Raw genomic sequence first — 22,197 nt, 5'->3', positions numbered from 1 at the left:
GACCGGATTGCTTTCGTAGTGTAAACGCTCATGTGGTCGAATGTGTTCAAACAGCCACAAAAGACCGTCTACTGACCTAATGTGTGAACATTATGGGAAGAGCTCTAGCCAGATGGGATTTAAACTTTGTCGGCTGAAGACCCAAGTTTGGTTTGAAGAGGAAAAATGTACCAAGCACAATGTTCTCTCCCCATTCCTGATTTCTAACACACACTCACAGCGTTCGGCTGGTCTTGTGTCTGTCAGAGCACAAACAGAAGCTGATGCTCTCCGTGTGTTTTTCTGTCGTCTCCGGGCGTTCATATGTAACTTGTGCAACCTTATTTTGTCCATTAAAGGGATAGTTCACCTAAAAATGAAAATTCATACAGGTTTGAAACAACTTGAGGGTGAGTAAATGATGACAGAATTTTCATTTTTGGGTGAACTATCCCTTTAAATCGAAAGATCTGAAAAAAAACATGCATTAACCCATAGACCCTCCCCTCGAAGAATTCAGGACAGAAGTGGTTGAAAGTGGACAAAAGATATGTATTAAAACACTAGGTGTAAACAGGAATGTGTCTCTCTCGTCTACTTGTGATCCGATCGACCAAAACTATTAGCTAGCTAAATGATCGCTAGATTTTTTTTTAAATTCTTTTCATGATCTTGACCTTCTCGTCCCACCTGTCTTGTCTCCACAGACTCTCCGAGACGTCTCAGGCAGGGAAGTACAGTGATTTGGATGGAAACATGCACACACGCTCTGTCGGTCTGGCCCGCAGCCAAGAGCCGCTGGGCTCCGAGGACCTCACGGTAACATTCACACACTGTCACTTCTCATTACGCTTTAGGAAACCAGAGCCCTCAGGAGCCATTAGGGCTCCGATCCCCTTCCGGAGTGAATGATTTAGCTGCTACTTGCACAGCACCGACCTGTCCTTGTGTTTACGCCATTTATGAGGCTCATTCTGATGAGATAAGCGATAGAAGATCTGAGTAATTATGTGTTTATTTCCTGGAAAACAGGCGTAGAGCATGCTCTCATGTGCCTGATGTGATGTATGTTATAGCATGTATCTTGTGTTAATAGGGATCACGCTCGTCTCTGGAAGGCTCAAGGCCGGTTGGACTGGTGGACAAACACATTTTGCTGCTGGTGCATGGCGTGGGGACTGCAGGTGAGAGAGAGGGACAGATAAATGTGTGAAAACAGTGACATGAAACAAGATGCAATGAAGTGTGTTGTTTCTCTTAGGGATATTACATGACTACAGGCAACAAGCCTAAATATTCTTGCATTCATATACAAACTAGAAAGAACACAACTCAGTAGAGTAGAATAGTGCAGCGATACCTGAGGTTAGTTTTTAGCAGTTGAAATGGTTTAACAAGAAAGAGTCATGTATGACAACAAACTGCCTTTATCTTAATTTTGAGGAGCAAATATTTATTAGTTCTTTATTATGACTATTTGGCACATTTTAGAATAATAGAAAAAATATTAAAACTTAATAATGAAGTATAAGAATGATGCAGTGACTGAAACATGTTACAAAAAGTATTTATTTTATAATTTTTTACTTATTTCATGTATATATTACATTTATATTGGCACAAAAAAAAAGGGTAAAACCCTAATGTAAGACAATTTTTATATGTTGTATGTATTACACACAATACCACTCAAAAGTATGTGGTCTGTAAGATGTATATATCTATATTTTTTATATAGCTACTTTTATTCAGCAAGGATGCTTTAAATTGATCAAAAGTTTCTACTTCAAATAAATGCTGTTCTGTTAAACTTTCTACTCATCAAAGAATCCTGTAATCACAGTTTCCACAAAAATATGAAGCAGCTCAACTGTTTTCAGCATTGATAATAATCATAAATGTTTCTTGAGCAGCAAATCCTCATATTAGAATGATTTCTGAAGGATCATGTGACGCTGAAGACTGGAGTAATGATGCTGAAAATTCAGCTTTGATCACAGGAATAAATTACATTTGAACATATAATACAATAGAAAATAGTAAAAAAAAAAATATTGTAATAATATTTTACAATATTACTGTTTTAAATTAGCCTGGCTAACGTCAGACCTCTTTCTCATTGAGACGTGGTCTGGGAACCACATCTTAATTTTTTCGTATTTGAGGCGTGGTTTACGAATGCCCAGAGCCGTTTATTGGGCGCTACGAATGTCTATCAAATGCGCCTGTACGTAGCTCATAGGCTATTAATAGGTCATTTTCATTGCCATTTAAGTGAAATTACTGAATTTAAATATACGAGCTTGATAAAAATGATCATTCTAGAAGAAAATTTCAGATGGCACTTAGAGGCTTTTGCATCTGAACTCCTCATATATATATATGGTGCGTAAAATATAAATTCAGTCAAGTGTGCCCAAACTTTTATCTGGAGGAAGTTGAGCATACAGCAAAGATTTAGATAAGTAAAAAAAAAAACAAAAAAAAAAAACTTTTAAGTACAGAGAAACAGCATTGATTTTCAGCCAAGTCAAGCTCTCAGGACTCTCCAACACATGCAGTGGCGTCAGCATCAGACAGGAGGCGCTGTTGGCCTTCGCACCCGTCCTGCTGTTATTACGCCCATGAGTCATTTCATTCCTGTAAATGTTTTACTTCACTCCCAAAGTGTAACCATACAAATCATTTCCAGTCTATCAGATTAATTTTAAATGCATATTTGTAATTTATTGGGACTTTTCTTGCTTTAGCGAGCAGCTCTGAGGGATATCGGCACCTGCTAGCAAAGCTTAATTTATAAATCCAAAGTCAATATGAAATGGCTTCCAATCTGTGAACAATTTTACTTGCATAATATGACATATATTATAGTGAGATGTTATGTTTTGTGATGTACAGGTCCGGAGATCACTGATGAATTGGTGAAGGTATTGAGGAAGCGTCTGGACGAGGCCACGCTGGACATTATTACAGTCATGCTGGTCAGGAACTGTAAACTGACGCCTGCAGATGTGGAGGTGATCTCTCTTTCTCCGTCTCTCTCTTTTCAATCCGCTTTTTTCTGTGTCTGACTTGTTGTTAACCACAGGCTGGTGCAGAACAGATTAAAGTCCCCCTGTGGTGAAAAATCAAGCTTTTAATGTTGTCTTTTTAATATGCTTTAAGACAAATCATGTGTAAATTCATAAGTCAACACCATTGCTGAGTATTTTCTCCTTAAAACTGCATTAGACCAAAGACAGTCTCAAAAACACGGTTTGAAATCGCTGGTGTTTCTGATGTCACAAACTACCTTGTAACCAATCAGATCAAATGGATCTCTGAGTGAGTGAGTGGAGGCAGGGCTCATTTGCATATTCATAGAACTGCGTATACTAAATGAGGCAAGGGTGTCAAGTTACATTCAAGCTATTTTAAGGCATGAATAATTTATTTTCAAGTAACAATTTTTAAATATGTAATTTTGTTGATCAAATATGAGTTTTAAGAGATGAAATGATTGACTTCAGGGGGACTTTAAGCAAATTCAAATTATATTTACTTTCTCAATGCAGAGACAGATATTTGTGAAAAAATGGCATAAAAGTATCATAAAATAAAGCTCATGCACTGTATTTAGAGTCTTCTGAAGCCTTTTTGCTCTTTTATGATTTTTTTTTTATTACTTTTTGCTTTGAATCAAAGCTTGTAATGTTGTGATTCATCTCAGAGCGAGTTTTTTATTGAAGATTTTTTTAAGTATCACCGAAAAGCTGCTGAAGGTGCGGTCTCTGTTTCTCTCATACATCAGAGGGTCAGTGTCCGTCTGTGGGCGCTCAGCTGGCATGTCGTCTGAGATTTAATGCTTGGATAATAGACTATGGATGTGATCATTTCAGTTTCACTCTTTCTTCTTTGTCTCAGTTCATTCAGCCTCCCGGCTCTCCGGCGACGGAAGTGATGGAGTTCTGTCTGCCTCAGTACTGTGTGCCGTGGATCCAGGCCGTGGCTCACTACCTCCGCCAGAACCTCCTCATCTTCCTCCACATCCCCAAATACACCGACAGCAACATCGAGCACCACTTCAAGGTACACTCAATCTGATCCCGCTGAGACAGACTGACAGACGGACACATTCCCAGTGCTTTGATTCATGGAGATGGTCACGTGTCAGAGAAGCACTGCTGTAGATTTAGGGTTAGAAATGACATTATAAATCTGTAAAATGTTCCCTGATTTAAACAACAGTAGAGTTTATACACTGCAGAATATACCAAAACATTTAAATATATATTTATTTATTTTAAGCCTTTGTGAACAAATATTACACAGGGGTACAATGACTTGTGAATCATAAAATGTCAAAAATTATAATATTAAAGAATAATCACAGGTTTTATTTTGAATTATTATTATAATTATTATGAATAAAAAACTGAAATTATGTATTATTATTTTTATTATTTCATAAATATTTTTTAACTGAGTATTTTGCTAAATACTTTATATAGAGGCTTATTTCTTTTGCAAAATATTCAGTGTGTGTGTGTGTGTATGTGTATATATATATATTAGTACACACTTTTCTTTTTCTAAAGAAATAATTATTCGCAAATTATTTTTAAATGAGCTTTTTACAAAACCTCGCACAATACAACTTTAACATCATAGGATGTCCTGTTACTTTATCCTCTACAGTAAAAGACCTGGGTGTTATACTCGATTGCAACCTGTCTTTTGAAAATCATATTTCATATGTTACAAAAACAGCCTTTTTCCACCTTAGAAACATTGCTAAGCTACGTAATATGCTATCAGTTTCTGATGCAGAAAAGTTAGTTCATGCATTCATGACCTCGAGACTGGATTACTGTAATGCCTTATTAGCTGGTTGTCCTGCATCCTCAATAAACAAGCTACAGTTAGTCCAAAATGCCGCCGCTAGAGTTCTTACGAGATCAAGAAAATATGATCATATAACACCGATTTTATCATCACTGCATTGGTTACCTATAAAGTTCCGTATTAATTACAAGGTATTGCTACTGACTTATAAAGCCCTAAACGGCTTAGCTCCAGTCTATTTAACGGATCTTCTATCGCCCTATAATCCATCGCGCTCTTTAAGATCACTAAATTCAAGGCTTTTGGTCATACCTAGGATATTCAGAACCACCAAAGGAGGGAGAGCATTTTCACATTTGGCTCCAAAACTCTGGAATAGTCTTCCTGATACTGTTCGTTGCTCAGACTCGCTCTCCCAGTTTAAAACTAGATTAAAGTTGCATTTCTTCAGCCAGGCATTCATATAATCCTACAGTTCAAACTACAATCCGGCCTGTAGCTCATAAATGCCAGAGGAGAACTGGCCCCCGACTGAGCCTGGGTTCTCCCAAGGTTTTTTTTTTCTCCATTAGGTCACCTGATGGAGTTTTAGGACACCATTAGGTCACTTGATGGAGTTTTTCGGTTCCTTGCCACTGTTGCCTTTGGCTTGCTCAGTTGGGGATATTTTGGGGATATTTAATTTAATTTGATCAATCAATAAATTCCTCTTGAAACAAACTTTGTTGTATTATTTTAATTTAATACTGTGAAGCTGCTTTGATACAATCTGTATTGTGAAAAGCGCTATACAAATAAACTTGACTTGACTTGACTTGACTTTTGAAATCCATTGGCCAGAAATATGAGTATTTACGTAAATCTTAAAGAAGGTTTATATTATTATTATTACTGCATAAGTTTATCATTTTTCTCAACTGAATATTTTGCAAATGAAATATGCCTTTTTCAAAAGAAAAGTGACCGTCTTAAATTTTTCACTTCCACAAATCATTTTAAAATGGTCTGATGAAATCCATTGGTCAGAAATACTGCTGATTACGTAAAAATATATATATATATATAAAAAAGTGTAACAAAGTGGTTTGCAATAAGCGGTTTATACTTTCCTGTGCGTGTGAAGCGAACCACCACAGATAACGTGTGAGCGCAGCAGAGCTCTGCAAATGTGTTCAGACATCTCTGCTCTCTGAGTGAGTGTGGTTCGGTTTAACAGGTCACCGAGAGTTCATTCAGAGAGCTCCCATAATACACTTCTCCACCGGGGGGCAGGACATAAAAACACACTTTTTTAGAAGCTAATATGTGATTAAAATTTAAAGTGCACAATAATCATGGTGCTTTTCTCACAGAATAGCGAACAGGTGATTATAATTACAACTTATCTGCATTTAGTACCTTTTTAAACCTGCCATAGAAATAGAGTTTGTAAAAAAAAGGCGAACATTATCTATTAATTACAAATTTCAGTACCTAATCATATCTATAATAATGAAAAATCTATAATTATGGCCAGTACCGATATGATTAACAATAATATTGTGCAACTTCAAATGAGAATAATTATGAAGATTTAAAAATAAATAAATAAAATATGCATACATCATTATTTGGTTGCACTTTACATTAAGATTATATTTGTTAAAATTTGTTATTAACACTGAAAAATACTTCTAAATCATTTATTAATCTTAATGCTAATTTCAGCATTTACTATTACACTATTGAAATCAAAAAGTATATCTGTTAATATATTAATTAATATACCTGATCTAACGTTACCAAGTATGGATAAATACTGTAACAAATGAATTGCTCATTGTTTGTAAACTATTTTTTACCAATATCAGTACCTAATCAAACCTTTAATAATGAAAAATCAATAATTATGGCCAGTACCGATATGATTAACAATAATATTGTGCAACTTCAAATTGGTATCATTATGAAGACATACAAATAAATAAATAAAATATGCATACATGCATGCATACATTTTTTTGGGTTGCACTTTACAATAAGATTCCATTTATTAACATTAGTTAATTTATTAGTTACCATGAATTAACAATACAAAATACTTCTAAAGCATTTATTAATCTTAATGCTAATTTCAACATTTACATTACTGAAATCGAAAAGTATATCTGTTAATATTAACCAATGGACCTGAGCTAACGTTACCAAATATGAATAAATACTGTAACAAATGAATTGCTCATTGGGTCTCATTCATGAAACATTCGTAAATATACGAGTAAATATGTGAGTGATTTGCGCATAAAGAGACCTTCCCGAAAACTCTTCTCCTGATTCACAAATACTTCGTAAACGTCAGATGTGATAGTGAAATGTGTGTGTGTGTTAATGAATTCCAATCAGTCGTAAATGGGACGCGCGTGCACGCTCATTCTCAATTACCATAAATCCCGCCCATTAAATCCGACTAGCAACTATATATGGGCATCATAGTATGACACCAAACGAAGGATTTCAACATGTCTTCTCAAAAGCGAATGAAAAAGAGAAATTTCTCAGATGCAGAAATTGAAGTTTTATTATCAGAAGTTCATTCAAAACGGCACATTTTATTTTCAAGCGTACATAGTGGCGTATCAGATCCTAAAAAAAGGAAGCTTGGCAGCATATTACAGATTTCATCTGTTAATCGAACAGTCCCAGAAGTGAAAAGAAAATGGTTCGACATGAAGCTTGACTGCAACACTTGTGACTTGCGGACTTGTGTTTCGTTTGCAGATGCTTTTACTGGCTCTCATAATAAAAGTAAAAAGAAAAACCGTATATGTAATTACTATATATAATATTTTTTCAAAATGCTGTGTAAATATGTACCCGATTAAGGTGAATTAAAATGCAGCCTTATTAATGAGCAACACGTTCGGATGTTAAACGCACTGTTTACGCGTGGCTGGGAGCAGGTGTAGATTTCTTTCGTACCAACTAACATTTGGAAAATACGAACATTATAATGAATCCGAAAATTTACGCCAGAACCACTTTACACACGATTTACACAAAAATTCGTTCTGCTCGTGTTTCATGAATGAGACCCATTGTTTCTAAATGTTAGGTAATGCATTAATTAACGTTTTTGTAAAGTGTAACGATTGTTTTTTAGATTATCAGTCCATAAATCTGTTGTCTTTGTTTCTCTCTGTTTTCTCTCTCAGCATTACTTCCATTTGAGCAGCGAGCTGCCGGATCATGACATCTACCTGTACAATAAACCTGGAGGCCAAGGAACCGGAGGCAAAGGTAAAGACACTTATATTCCCCCGACCCAGCTAGCAAACACCATCCGCGTCTCGTTTGTCTCGGGTTTGATTTGTATCTCGCCGTGACTCCGTTAGCGCCTCCTGAATCTTATTCCTGAGGTCCTGAATAACACACACTTTGCCTGTTTATCTTGCCAGTTTTATTTCTTCCATCAGTGTTTGCTGGCACAGTTTCTCTCCATCTCGCTAGATTTGCTGACCGGTCAGTGTTGCTTCGTTTCAGCATTATTAAAAAGCGAGCACATTTCTGTGTTTACACCTGTGCGGTGTGACTGAGCTCCTCCAGCCACACACACACACACACACACACACATCGCTTTTACCCTCTTATTCATGGTTTTAATTCATCGCTCAAACGAATTCAGTGATCCTGGATCTAAGTGTTCACTAATAGGTCTTAGTATTAGTATAGGTACTAATAGGTATTAAGCAGTGGTTGTACATAATATTAAGGACACAAATGTTCATGAAAATGTTTGTTTTATGAATCAAATTTGTTGTATGTTTATATACAGTACTAGTCAAAAGTTTGGAAACATTAATATTTTTAATGTTTTTGAAAGACGTCTCTTATGCTCAGCAAGGCTGTATTTATTTGATAAAAAATACAGTAATATTGTGAAATTGTTTTCTATTTTAATATACTTTAAAATGTAATTTATTCCTGTGATCAAAGCTGAATTTTCAGCATCATTACTCCAGTCTTCAGTGTCACATGATCCTTCAGAAATCATTCTGATATGCTGATTTATTATCAATGTTGGAGACAGTTTTGCTGCTTAATATTATAATTTTTTATAACCTGTGATACCTTTTTCAGGAATCTTTGATAAATAAAAAGTTAGAAAATAACAGCATTTATTTAAAATAGAAATCTTGTGTAACAATATACACTACCGTTCAAAGGTTTGGGGTCAGCAATTCTTTCTTTTTTGAAAGAAATTAATACACATCATTCAGCAAGGATGTGTTAAATTGATAAAAAAGTGATAGTAAAGATTTATATTGTTAGAAAAGATTTATATTTTGACTAAATGCTGCTTAACTTTTTATTCATCAATGAATCCTGAAAAAAGGTTCCAAATTTTGTATTTATTTAATTGTTTAAAAGCATAATTAGAATGGAAACGGCACTTTTAAGTTTGACTGTATTTTTGTTTTCGGTCAAATTGCCTTGTGAATGGGAGAGCTTGGGGCACGACTATGATAGCATCAAAAATCTCTATTTTTAAAGCTGCAGTCGGAATTTTTTTTTTATCATATTCAATGAAATCGACACTATAATCCGACAGAACAACATAAATAAGGTGGTTTTAGAAAAAAACCCGAGCTTTTAACTCCACCTGGAGCGTGTTATTTGTTTTGCAAAAATCCACCGCTCCCGGAATCATCGGGTCCAATCAGCGCAGGGGGGTGTGAAATCTGACTGTCAATCACAGGTCGTGCACACGCCACAGATCCCCCTCCCCACTCCCCCCTCGTGCACGTTACAATCACATGCACACGCCTGAAGTTCGCGCAGTAACAAATCAAATAAGCTCATTTAGAGTATATAGAGTATGTTGATCGATGCTGATGAGACGGGCGCGTTCACAGAAAATCTGGTGCACATGCACTGACGAGCACGAAGTCGATGGGAGGGTATTCGTTGATAGTGGGGGAGGGGCATGAGAGTTGTAAACATAACATTTTTTGGCTAAGTCCACTCAATCTTCCAGGGTTGCCGACGGCAGCTTTAAAACACTAAGAAGGCTCGACACAACATGAAACTGTGCTGAAGTCTCACCAGAGGCTCTACACATGAACTCCAGCATTGAGAACATTGTTTGTGTACACAGAGTTTACTAAAGAGAAAGATTTTGAACAACTCCGCCGGCATTTTGACAGTCAAAAATAGTCAATCTCTGAATGCGAATGAACTGACTCTGAATTTTAGTATTGCTTCTTATATGAGGATCAAATTTTTCAAATACAAGGTCAATATTGATTTTCACTAACGACAAAACCACAAATTATCCATGAATTTATATGGAACTAAGCTTTAGGAGCTTTCCATCTTTACTCTCCTCCCTGTTACATTGCATTCGGAGATCGACTATTTTTGACTGTCAAAATGCCGGCTGACAGTCTACAGCTTCAGTGAGTTGTTCAAAATCTTTATTTTTAGTAAACTCTGTGAACACAAACACTGTTCTCAATGCTGGAGTTCATGTGTAGAGCCTCTGGTGATACTTACAGCACAGTTTCATGTTGTGTCGAGCCGCATTAGTGTTTTAAAAATAGCGATTTTTGATGCTATCATAGTCGAGCCTCAAGCTCTCCCATTCAAAAGGCAATTTGACCGAAAACGAAAGTACGGTCAAACTTAAAAGTGGCGTTTCCATCCTAATTATGCCTTTACACGAAAGTTTGCCTCGGGTAGATTAACAAAAAGAGCCTAGGTTGCATTTTGGCGACAGTTATCCTTTAACTGACAGCAAAATAGGTGTTGAACTTCTTTAAGTGGAAAATTACGGTACAGTTTAAAAAAAATTGGCCTTTAGAGATAACATTTCATTTGAAATCTGATCTGAAATCTGCATCCGACCCCTTTAGGTCCTCAAAGCGGGGTGTTTTTAACAGTCCTTTGGTGTAAAGTGTAAAGTTTGTGAGTGCTTTAACAGCAGCGGAGGGGAGGCTCCAGGTCCGTCTCATTAACCTGAAGGGTCTTTAACAAGCCTCTTAGGGTCCTAATATGACTTGATCCCAAACTGCAGAGAGATAATTGTCAGGAGGAGACAGCAGAAGTGGGAGCAGCTTCGGACTGGAGCCACAGGGTTCCTCTCCTCTTCTTTCCCCCAACACTAATGAACTGACAGTCCAAATACCTGGAAGAGCTGCTCCTGAAGATCTCCTAATGCACCCGCTATTAAAAGAGCCATTACTGGATGCTCTTCCACCATTACAGCTCCTGCACTTAATCAGAATGTAAATAAAGGGCTTTGTGGCTCCTGGAATTGTCTACTTGTGGGGTTATTGATGCAGGATGACAGTAATATCAGTTCCTGAGAGGTCGGAGCAGCTCCTCCGGGGGTTTTAAAGGCAGGACTTCACTGAGATGTTCACTATTATCAGCCTGACCCAGTGCAGTGCTGATGTGAAATGGGTTTGAATTTCCCACAAGCCATTACATGTCCTGGGATGACTCGAAACATATCCTACGCAAGTACATTAATCAATGTTATTTTAGCATTATTTATATATTTCATGTTTTTATTTTTATTTTATTGTATATATGTATGTGTGTGTATATATATGTATATATATATATATATATATATATATATATATATATATATATATATATATATATATATATATATATACATACATATTTATGTATACATATACATGCATATTTATGTATGTATGTTTAGAAAATTACTAAAATATAATAATAAATTATAATAATAATAATAAATATAATAATAATAATAAAAAAAATAAAAAATAAAAATATATATATAATATTTATTATTATAATTATATTTTAGTAATTTTCTGTGCTTTCATCATTTTATTTCAATTTTAAAATATATATATTTATTAAGGTTTAAATTATTTTGGTTTTAGTACTTTTAGTAGTTTTATTTAATTTACTTGCAAAGGGAACATTTCTAATGTTTGTTTAAGTAGGTTTATCAACTAATTTTGTTTAGTTAACAATAACAACACTGATGTTAATGCAGGCAATTTAATTGAAATTTGCATTTGAATTTTACCTCTATGTTCATCTTCCTGTTTCTCTTCATCTCTCTCAGTAGTTGTAGCTTTGCCAAGCAACTTTATTTTATTTAAATCAGTATTCATCTGTTACAAAAACAATTAGGATGGCGATTACAGTAGCCGATTCAAAACTTGAACACCAATATACTCACAATACAACTGACATAAAGTTACATTTGTGTCACATTGAAAGGCCTTTAAAAACAATGTGTCATTTTAAATCTAATCTGAAATCTTTTCAGAGGTTTTTAGCTGCGTTTTACATGAACCCCATGGATTTTACATAATCTTTTGCGAGCAACATTAATTGATGACTTTAATTGCTTAAAAATCTTAAAACATTCTGACACTGTGCTTCTCAATGCTACTTCAAAGAGTTTAGTGCTGCGAGTGACATAGGAATCGCACACTGCAACTTTAAGTTGATGCAGCTACTCTTAACTCCCCAACACTGCTTATTGGTTGATCATCAATGTTGATTTGTCCCATTCATTGTTTCTGTCCTGTTGGGTGTCTGTTGTGCCTCAGGTACAATGTCGGACCTTGTTCAGAATCTCTTCCCAACCTCTCAGTTTCAAGGTATAAGACCCTCCACCCACTCCACTGTTCTGCTGTGTGCCCTGTGGCGCCCCCACTGGCTGCGTGTGGTACTGCATGGTCACATGATCACAGCCAAGCTTAAAGGGCTAGTTCACTCAAAAATGAAAGTTTACTCACCCTCATGTCATTCTGATCTCACTGTAGCTATGTTTCCATCCACCTATTTTTATACCCATTTTGGGATATAACATACAGAAACGCTGGATGGAAACGCCAAGATGTGCATAAATTCTAAAAATGCACAAAAAAAAGCGTATGTTAGAAAACATGCGCATAAACTACAATGGAAGCACATTAACCGAATAAATTCTTCGTTTCTCATTAAAAAGCTGTGACTTTGCATGATGGGATTGCATAACTGGACTAGAAGGAAAAGTTTAACACAATCTCTATAGAGCTTAAAAAATGATTAAAAAAATAAATATCATAGAAGTTGTCCATTACCCGTGCACTATATTCCATATCTTCTTAAGCCATTGCATAACTTTATATGAGGAACTGATGGAATTTGAATCGGTTATTTGCTGAAAATCTCATTTACCTTCATGTTCAGATTGAAAAATGGGAAACTTGTCTGGGTTTTTCCATCACAGATTGTCTTGCACCAAAATGCAGATGCATATAAGAGAAAATAACTTTTAAATGTATGTTTATTTTTAAATTGGGTGAACTGTTCCTCTAAGCTGGCTGCCCAATTACCAACTCAAAACACCTTGCTAATGCTAGGAAATGTTGAATGCTTCTGGCACATTAAAATAAATGTTTGCAGTCAGTCAGTGTGAAGTTCTCTGAGAAAAAGAGCATTGTGCAAACGATCACGGATTGACATCTTGCAGTAGTATTGCAATATGTGCCTTTATGTTTGCTTAGTTAGGAAGTATCAAACAACATTTAAGCTGCAGACAATAGGGCTTGTAAGTTTCTGTGTGAATGGAGCTCATTGGTTCATTGTTCCATGAAGCCACAAAGACAGTAGCTGTCACACAGACAGGGCTGTTAACATTCCCCCACTGACTGACTCATCACGAACACGATCATTTTCAAACACTGATGTAAATGTAGCTGAAATCTGAGGGGGAAAAACAAGAATGGGCCTCTAGCTTCAGTGCGTTCATGTGTTTGATAGGGCTGGGAGAAAAAATCTATTCATAAAGCTACCGCAAATATATTTGTATTTTTTTACGATTCTAAAATTGATTTATTCCAGAATCGATATTAATTCAAATTCAATTGCTTTATTTGTGCCCTTGCTTGTAGCAGGCACTGCGCCAGGATGCCAGTTTTGGATGGGCCAAACCAATTGTGGGTGGGCCTTAAATTAAAAACGTTAACAAATCACTGTTAAACCTAATAAAAAATGCCTGACTAATATACTGTTAAATTATCTGTGCTTACATAATAGAGACTTTAATAGCTTGATGCACTTTAAATATTTTGTTGCATTTTAAAAAGTTTCGGTGCATAGGACGGACTTATCCGCGATCGCTCTTCTTGGTTCTGACCAAAGAAGAGCGCCTTGGAATCTCCATTACGCATCATACCTGGCTGTGCTTTAGCGCATCTCTCTATAGTTGGGCTGTTCGATTCCGGATTTTTTGGAATCGATTCCGATTCCTGTTTCTGGATCGAAATACCAAAATATTTTTTTTAATACCAACACCGTGTCTAACATTGTCGCGTCTTACCGTGCCACACAGCGATAAACTCTCTTCACCGGGCGTGACAAAGCGACCGTTGCAAATCCATTTGTCCTTCCTATTGCGAGTGTTGCTTGGTCATAAATAGAACGAGGCATTTACTTCTGGGATTTGTCACGTCGTGCTTCCTGCGTCAGGTGTAGACAGTAGAGACAGTGTAAAGACTAGGAATATGTTCATATATGCGGTAGATTCTATTTTACGTACATAACCTACCTACACACACACACACGTATACATACACTTATGTATGTGGATAGATAGAGTTGTATTTATTTGTGGTACATATATTTCATCCAGTATCATAAAACTATAGCTAAAATTCCTGTTAAATTCTAAAAGCATTTTGTTCAGGAACAGACTCATGCACACTTTACACATACAAACTTTTTATGCCTTACACCTATAAACTTTTTTTTAGGCCTTTACACATATAAACTTTTTTTACACGCACACCTGCAAACTAACACAGGTCACGTGCCCACTATAATGTTCGCACTGTCTATGGTTCGCACCCCTACACTCAAGCACTGTTCCCACAGTAACCATTCCTCCAGCTCACGCTGCAAATGCAATAAATGTAGGTCGCGTGCCCACTATGAAGTGCGCACCACTACACATAAGCACTGTTCCCACAGTTTCAAGTTTTCGTAAAAAAAGTGAAATACCTTGGAGGCATTCTTCTTCGCGTGAGTGTGATTGATTGTTGTTGTCGATTGATTTAATAAATCAGATTTATTCTTCTTGTCCTAAACTACAACAAGTAAGATCAAACCCCGCCCAGCAACCGATTCTAAAGATTTCATTGGGTCAGTCATTGCGCTGATTGCCTACACAATGCTGAAATAATCATCCTACCCTAAACCACACTCTGTGTCACGACTGGATCCATTTATTTAGTCTGAAATTAATTTCTTTACAGGTTTCGTGGTTGCGTTGACAAATGAAATCGGCTACAGGCCGCGGTTTGTGTTAAAAAAAAAAAAAATTCTTAAAGAGGAGTCGATTCCCAGCCCTACTCTATAGACCTAAGGCCTATGGACTGTAAAAGTGGCCAGGAATCTAATATTTCCCCAAAACATAGTTTAGTTCTGCTCGTGTAACATGAAGCCGAATATTTCCCAATTCTGTTTAATTATTTTAAGTTTTCAACAATACAGATCAACAACACTGCCCGAATCCGGTCATAACTGGCAATAGACCTGTCTGACGATTTCATACAACATTCATTTCTTTTGATTTCATTAACAACAGACTGAGCTTGGCTTATTATACAGAGAAGATGCATTAAAATGTAGCCTATAGGCCACTACGAGATAATAACTAATACAATAGGTTACCGCCAATCCACGGTCATCCACGAAGATTAACGTCTACATCCGATCCCGAACCTCACTGTCTGCTGAAGTTGCGCAGAAACATCAAAATAAACATAACCAGCTTTTTTAAATTGTTTTGAAACTCGACTGGTGTGACGTCACCTCGCCCCATAGGATCCACAACGAGCCGTAATTAGAGCTTGATTAAATAAACATCTTAAGCTATGAAACTTTGAAAACTAAACATTTAGACTATTTTAGCACAAATGATGAGCTTATTTGCCGATTTTTTATTATTCTTGACAAAGTTAAAATATATTAAAAGTTTATTTTATTTTTAGGGCTGTCAAAAGATTAATCGCGATTAATCGCATCCAAAATAAAAGTTTGTGTTTACATAATATATGTGTGTGTACTGTGTATAATTATTTTGTATGTATAAATATACACACATGCATGTATATATTTAAGAAATATTTACATACATATACTGTATATATTTATATATAATTTATATTCTATATAAATATAATTTTTTATATATATAAATAACACATTTTTCTTAAATATATACATGCATGTGTGTGTATTTATATATACAAATTTAATTATACACAGTACACACACATATATTATGTAAACACAAACTTTTATTTTGGATGCGATTAATCGCGATTAATCTTTTGACAGCCCTATTTATTTTTGAAGAAAAGTTTTGGGGGGGCCTGTTGAAAAGTGGGGGTTCCTAGGCCCATAACGCTGTGCCTGGCTTGAAGACGAGGTTGACAGAAGTTAGCCACTTTCGTTCCAACAGAGGATGAAATGTGTTGTTATCTGTGAGTGTTGAGTGACGTAATATCACAAGTGGACGCGTGGAAGAGACGTGAGACTGAACGCACTGAAAAGCCCTCGCGCTGCTCATATACTGAGAGAGAGAGATAAGACAATAGAGCTGCCCCATTCATCTTTACAAGACTGTGATCTCCATTCAAACACACACGCGATCTTTCAGTTTGTCTGTCTATTAAACTTGACGAAATCATATCACAACATTCTTAGCAACAAAATGATCATAGAAGTACTTGGATAAAAGTTTAAAGTTCAAATATGAACACTGATGTCTACGATAGTGATCAAAATCAGCTTTTGATAGAAACTTGGTGCTTAAAATAACGCATTTATCGATAACATTGTCATTGACTGTTAAAAAATGTAATTGTTATTGAATCATTTATTAAAGAGAATGTAGTATTGTATGATGCTTCTCAAATAAAAGTCAGAAAGATGTGATGATTTGTTTTTGTAAATATGACTCATCTTATACATCATGTACAGTCTGTATAAGTGTACGATTTAACTTTTCCCGATGGTCTAGTGTTAAAAAATTGCAATATATTGCAATATCGAATCGCAATACTTGTAGAATCGCAATTGTTAAAAAAATCGCAATACATATCGTATCGTGATAGTATCGAATCGGGAGATGGGTGTATCGTCCCAGCCCTAGTGGTCGACAGTGTTGATGTAGAGATGAGCTTTTCCTGAAGCAGATCCGGCTCACGGATGAATGTTACACTGATTTATAACAAATCTAAATAATACAGAAGAGCACTAAACAACTGTCCTCATGCGTTTCGCCAGCTTTTCATAATCAAATGATGTCTCCAGCACGTACACTAATATTGATTGTTAGTTTTAATATTTATTATGAGTTGTATTATTTGAGTTAGTTATATAATAGTGTACCTTTGCATAGTAGTGTAACATAGCAGTGATATACATGATAATTTTTTGATGCAACTTACAAAGAGCATTTTTACAGCATTAATCTTAGTAGTTTTTTGTAAATATACTGTTAATTATTTTTCATGCTAGTTCAGAATGCAATTAATAATGTTGACAAAAGTTTTGGGTCAGTGCATTTAAAAAATAAAAAAAAATTTCTGAAAGTCTCTTAGGCTCATTAAAGCTGCATTTATTTAATCAAAAATGTAATTATTTTTCACAATATTACTGTTTTACTAACCTTTTTTGATGAATAGACATTTTTTTTTTATTTAATGCTTCCTTTATTAATTTTATTAAATTAATTAAATAAAATTAATTTCTTCCCCAAAAAATCATACTGACCGCAAACCTTTGAACTTATAATTGTAAAATGGATTAGTAGTATGTATAATTTAACATATAAACTAGTTAAGAAATGTTCAAGTTCATGTTATCTTTAACTAATGTTAATGTATAAAACTGTAAGGTGAACTTATAGTGCTACTGTATAATCTTAAGTGATGCATCACACAAAGACTGTTCGTGTTTTCGTCATAAATTGCAGGTATCTTACGAAACAACCCTTCAAATTTTGCAAGTATTGCTACATTTATTCTTCTCATTGTGTAATGCAGTTTACAGTATTTTTACTTTGTTAAAATGATCACTTTGTGATCACATCAGATTTTCTGTGAGTCCAAAATCATCTCATTCACAGTCTCTTCCGCTGTCGTTATAGATCAGAAAGTGACTTCCATGATGGGCTCTAGGGCTTCAGTCCGACACAGAGTCCGGCAGAGATTGAATGGCCCTTCTCTGTCTTCATGTAGTCTCACTGGAGCGCAGGGGTCACGCCACACTACATCACACCTCATCAAGTGCTCTTAAAAGATCACAGCTAATGGAGTTTTAGATGAGAGGGCAAAGAGAAGCTACTCATTGATTGGCACTGCTCTGAAAGCAACACGAACTTGCATTGCATTGCATTGTGAATCACATTCTGACACATTTCAGAAACGCGGTGATGCAGGAAATTGAGCTTGCTTCGATGGAAGCATTGATGTACTCGTGTATATTGTGTGTTTCAGACCAAATGCAACCTTTCACACATGCATCCAGGCCGCACTTGTGCAGAATGCATGCACACTTTGCACAGGGGTGATTTATCTCAGGTAATTGTGTGTGCAACGCATTAGCATCTGATATCTGGCACACACACACACACTTACACATCGATCATGCTTTAAACCGCTAACGGCATGCGCTAATACAAGCAGCTGGATAAATCCCTGCTCGCGCTCCACTGTTTGCTGCTAATGCCTTTTAATGCGACCGCCGCTCTGTTTGCGAGGCTTTCTTATAGCCACAACCACTGGAGCGAAGGCGCCATCGATCTCTGAGAATCTAATGATGGAAATCTCTTTCTTTCTGCGCTTATCAGAGCCGCGGCTTCACGCTGTAAACAGCACAACCGAGTCAATACAACAGCAGAAAAACCCATTTAAAGGATTTATGAGAGTTTGTACTCCAGTAGAGGCATTGTTTTTCTGAAATATAGTTGTGTTTATATAATTTAAGGGTACATATGGGTGTTTCTTCAACTGTGGGCACTTTCATCCTCGTGGACTTTTAGAAAATAAACTCTCTTAAAACTTTATATACTTTTAAGCAACATTGGCACATTATTTTGTAATTTTGTTATGAGCTTTTGGCATTTTTTTTATTAAAAATTTCTATTTCTACTTTAATTTAAGCAATTTTACCTCTTCAACTTAAATATACTTATTTCAGCAAGACAATATTTTAAAGTTTTTTTAAAGTTTTTCATCTGATATTTTTAGCAAATTTTATTTCAACGTTTTCTATTGCCGAAATTTTTTTTTTTATACTTTTAGTTTTAATCAACAAAAACAACACTGTTTTGTTATAGTGTTTTGTGCTGAAAATGTTTACCACAGAAGTTTTAGAATAAAATGTCAGACTAGCTGACCAGCTAATTTCATAGCAAGCATTTTATGGACCCAAAATAAAATATTATATAGGGATGCATCATCGATGTATCGGCCGATAATCGGTTTTGGCCGATACATTGTCTGATTGTTTAAAACAGCCGATGATCAGGGCTGATTATATCCTGTCAATCAAAATGGGATGTCAGACTGCAACTTATACTGTGTGTGAAGAAAATGTGTGTTGTGTTGAATTTATGGCTACAATAACACATTAACAGGTGAAAAATAGTGACGTTAAAGCAGGCTCTATTTGATCCTATGTCTCGTCCCGAAGTTCAAGCCAGGGTTGCCAGGTCTGTGTTTTTTCAGTACACCAAACATTATTTGTAGTGTTCCCCCATCCAATAATCGCAAAGAGCTTCTGATAAGCAACCAAGTCTCAGCTTTCAAACTGTGTCCATTTTTTATGAAATTCAAACAATAAATGGCGTTTTGATGGTCTTAAATGTGACGTGACAGATCGCTGTAGTGCCTCTGTTCAAGTGGCAACACGGAGCGTGAGTCTTTTCTTCCTCTTTAATAGAAGTAAATATATAAATGCAGTTGAATATAATAGTTTGGGCTCTGTTGTTCGTTTTAACCTCTAATAGTGTGGTAATGTACCGAATGAGAGGGTTCCCGATATAGTTTAGAGCATTAGTCGGGACAGATTTTTTCATTTAGCAAACGATTTTATCCAAAGCGACTTACAAATGAGGAAAGCAATAGAAGCAATCAAACTAGCAATAGGACAACAATATGCAAGTGCTGTGACCCTTCCCAGTTTAGTCTAACGCAGTGTACTTTTTATTTTATTTATTAAAACTATCGGCATATATCATTCTGAATAATCGGCTATCGGTATTGGCAGAGAAATTTTGTATCCGTGCATCTCTACTATTAAAGGGATACTCCACTTTTTTTGGAAATAGGCTCATTTCACAACTCCCCCAGAGTTAAACAGTTGAATTTTACCATTTTCGAATCCATTCAGCCGATCTGCGGGTCTGGCGGTACCACTTTTAGCATAGCTTAGCATAGATCATTGAATCGGACAGGACCATTAGCATCTCTCTCAAAAAAATGACCAAAGAGTTTCGATATTTTTCCTATTTAAAACTTGACTCTTCTATAGTTACATCGTGTACTAAGACCGACGGAAAATGTAAAGTTGCGATTTTCTAGGCTGATATGGCTAGGAACTATACTCTCATTCCTGCGTAATAATCAAGAAACTTTGCTGCCGTACCATGAGTCCAGCAGGCGTAATGATATGACGCAGCGCCTGAAAATAGTCCCCAGCTCGGTAGACTATGGGGTCGACTATTTTCAGGCGCTGTGTCATATCATTACGCCTTAAATAGGAAAAACTTTTTTTTGAGAGAGATGCTAATGGTCCTGTCCGATTCAATGATCTATGCTAAGCTATGCTAAAAGTGGTACCGCCAGACCTGGAGTTCGGCTGAAAGGATTCGAAAACAGTAAAACTCAACTGTTTAACTCTGGGGGAGTTGTGAAATGAGCCTATTTCCCAAAAAAGTGGAGTATCCCTTTAAATTATATTTTCACACATTGCATAATTTGACTAAATTACAGCTTGAATGGAAAGTACACCCAATAAAAACATGCTGTTCACAAGTGCTATATAACTGCACAACTTTTAAAAACAAACATTATTAAAACAAAGTTGTTGTTTTTTTAAGGGAGAGCATAATTTTTTAAATACATACAATACGAAATAAATATTGAAATGTTTTGTTTATTTCACTTTTTGTTAACATCATAGTTTCATGATGCTTTTTCATATTTTAATATTGAAAGGCTGTCTGTCGAGGGTCATCAGATATGTACATAAAAGGCATTTGAAAAAAAAAAATGATGAGGATCTGTTAAAAAGTTTAAAGACAGATTTCATGTGACCTTCATATAACAAAAAGAAGAAAGTAACTTTTAATAAAAGCTATCCCCTTGAGCACAGAAAAGTGGCTTTGTTTTGAAGAGACACAAACATATCAGCATGCGTCTCTATAGCAAACCCCCGTTTGTCTTTCAGCACTTGCTGAATTTATTGCTTTCATGCATCATTTTTTGCATCTGTTCTCTTTAGTTCTCTCTCTCGCCTCCATCACTTCCTCCTCTAACCGTGTCCACTTGCTGCGCTCCCCAGGTATCGCCTGCATCGCGCTGTCATTCGTGGACGCTAAAGGCTGCGCGCTGCAGGTTCCCGCTCAGGACGCCAGCGGACCGGCTCTTAAAGCTGACGTTTCCACCATCTCCCTCCAGCCAGACCAGTTTGAGGCCCTGACGACGGTTGTTAAGGTGGACTCTCTCAGCCAGAGCTCAGGTTGGGAAGCTTTTGCAAACAAACAGTAGTTCATGTGCCCTCATAATCTTGAATCAGAATAACTTCCTCTCCCTCTTGCAATATCTCTTCTCTTCTCTTCTCTGATGAATTTTATATATAATATATACATTTCTCAATTGTAGTCTTCTAAAAAGGCAACAGAAATAATAAACTAAGTGCAATGTAGTGTTGTCAGAAATATTGATTTTTCGATACCTATTGATACTAAAATATATGAAAGGTTTCCAATACTCATTTTCCACAGAATAGACCTTATTCACAGCAGCGCCCTCTTTGATTTTAATGCAAATGAAAGCGAGGCTGTGAGGGACAGACATGCATCTCTTCAATGGGCTGTACTGTTATTTAATGTGTTTTTGGATTGTTCTGCTCATGAAACACTGGAAAAATACTCCCGACAATATAAGCTGTGGAAAATTGTAAGTAATCGAGGAGCTTTATACCGCTTTTTACAGCGGATGGCATTGGAAACAGCCTCGCTTTCATACCTGTCATGGCGCTGCTCTGAATAAGGTCTGTAGATACACGATTCCAGCTGTGCTTTCTCGCAGTTACACACAAACCCGCCTCCTCTCACTCACTCGTTTTATTTGC

At 36.2% G+C, this 22,197-nt stretch overlaps 1 protein-coding gene across 22 annotated transcripts in view; it reads left to right on the top strand.

Annotated features, from left to right (window-relative positions):
• Positions 1–22,197, top strand: part of szt2 (SZT2 subunit of KICSTOR complex) — a 121,892-nt gene that overhangs the window by 55,357 nt on the left and 44,338 nt on the right. For 16 of the 22 annotated variants that reach the window (XM_082136078.1, XM_082136080.1, XM_082136082.1 and 13 more), the window contains 7 exons: positions 687–798; positions 1,076–1,163; positions 2,878–2,996; positions 3,883–4,047; positions 7,995–8,079; positions 12,393–12,443; positions 21,406–21,582. In XM_082136078.1, the coding sequence (XP_081992204.1) occupies positions 687–798; positions 1,076–1,163; positions 2,878–2,996; positions 3,883–4,047; positions 7,995–8,079; positions 12,393–12,443; positions 21,406–21,582 (797 nt within the window). The remainder of the gene's footprint in view (positions 1–686; positions 799–1,075; positions 1,164–2,877; positions 2,997–3,882; positions 4,048–7,994; positions 8,080–12,392; positions 12,444–21,405; positions 21,583–22,197) is intronic. The other 6 variants (XM_082136084.1, XM_082136085.1, XM_082136079.1 and 3 more) reach the window with 1 other exon arrangement.

The sequence above is a fragment of the Leuciscus leuciscus genome, assembly GCF_965113295.1.
Source record: "Leuciscus leuciscus genome assembly, chromosome: 14".
NCBI classification, from domain to species: domain Eukaryota; kingdom Metazoa; phylum Chordata; class Actinopteri; order Cypriniformes; family Leuciscidae; genus Leuciscus; species Leuciscus leuciscus.
Note: the sequence above shows the minus strand (reverse complement) of the source record. Positions and strands in the feature narration are given on the sequence as shown.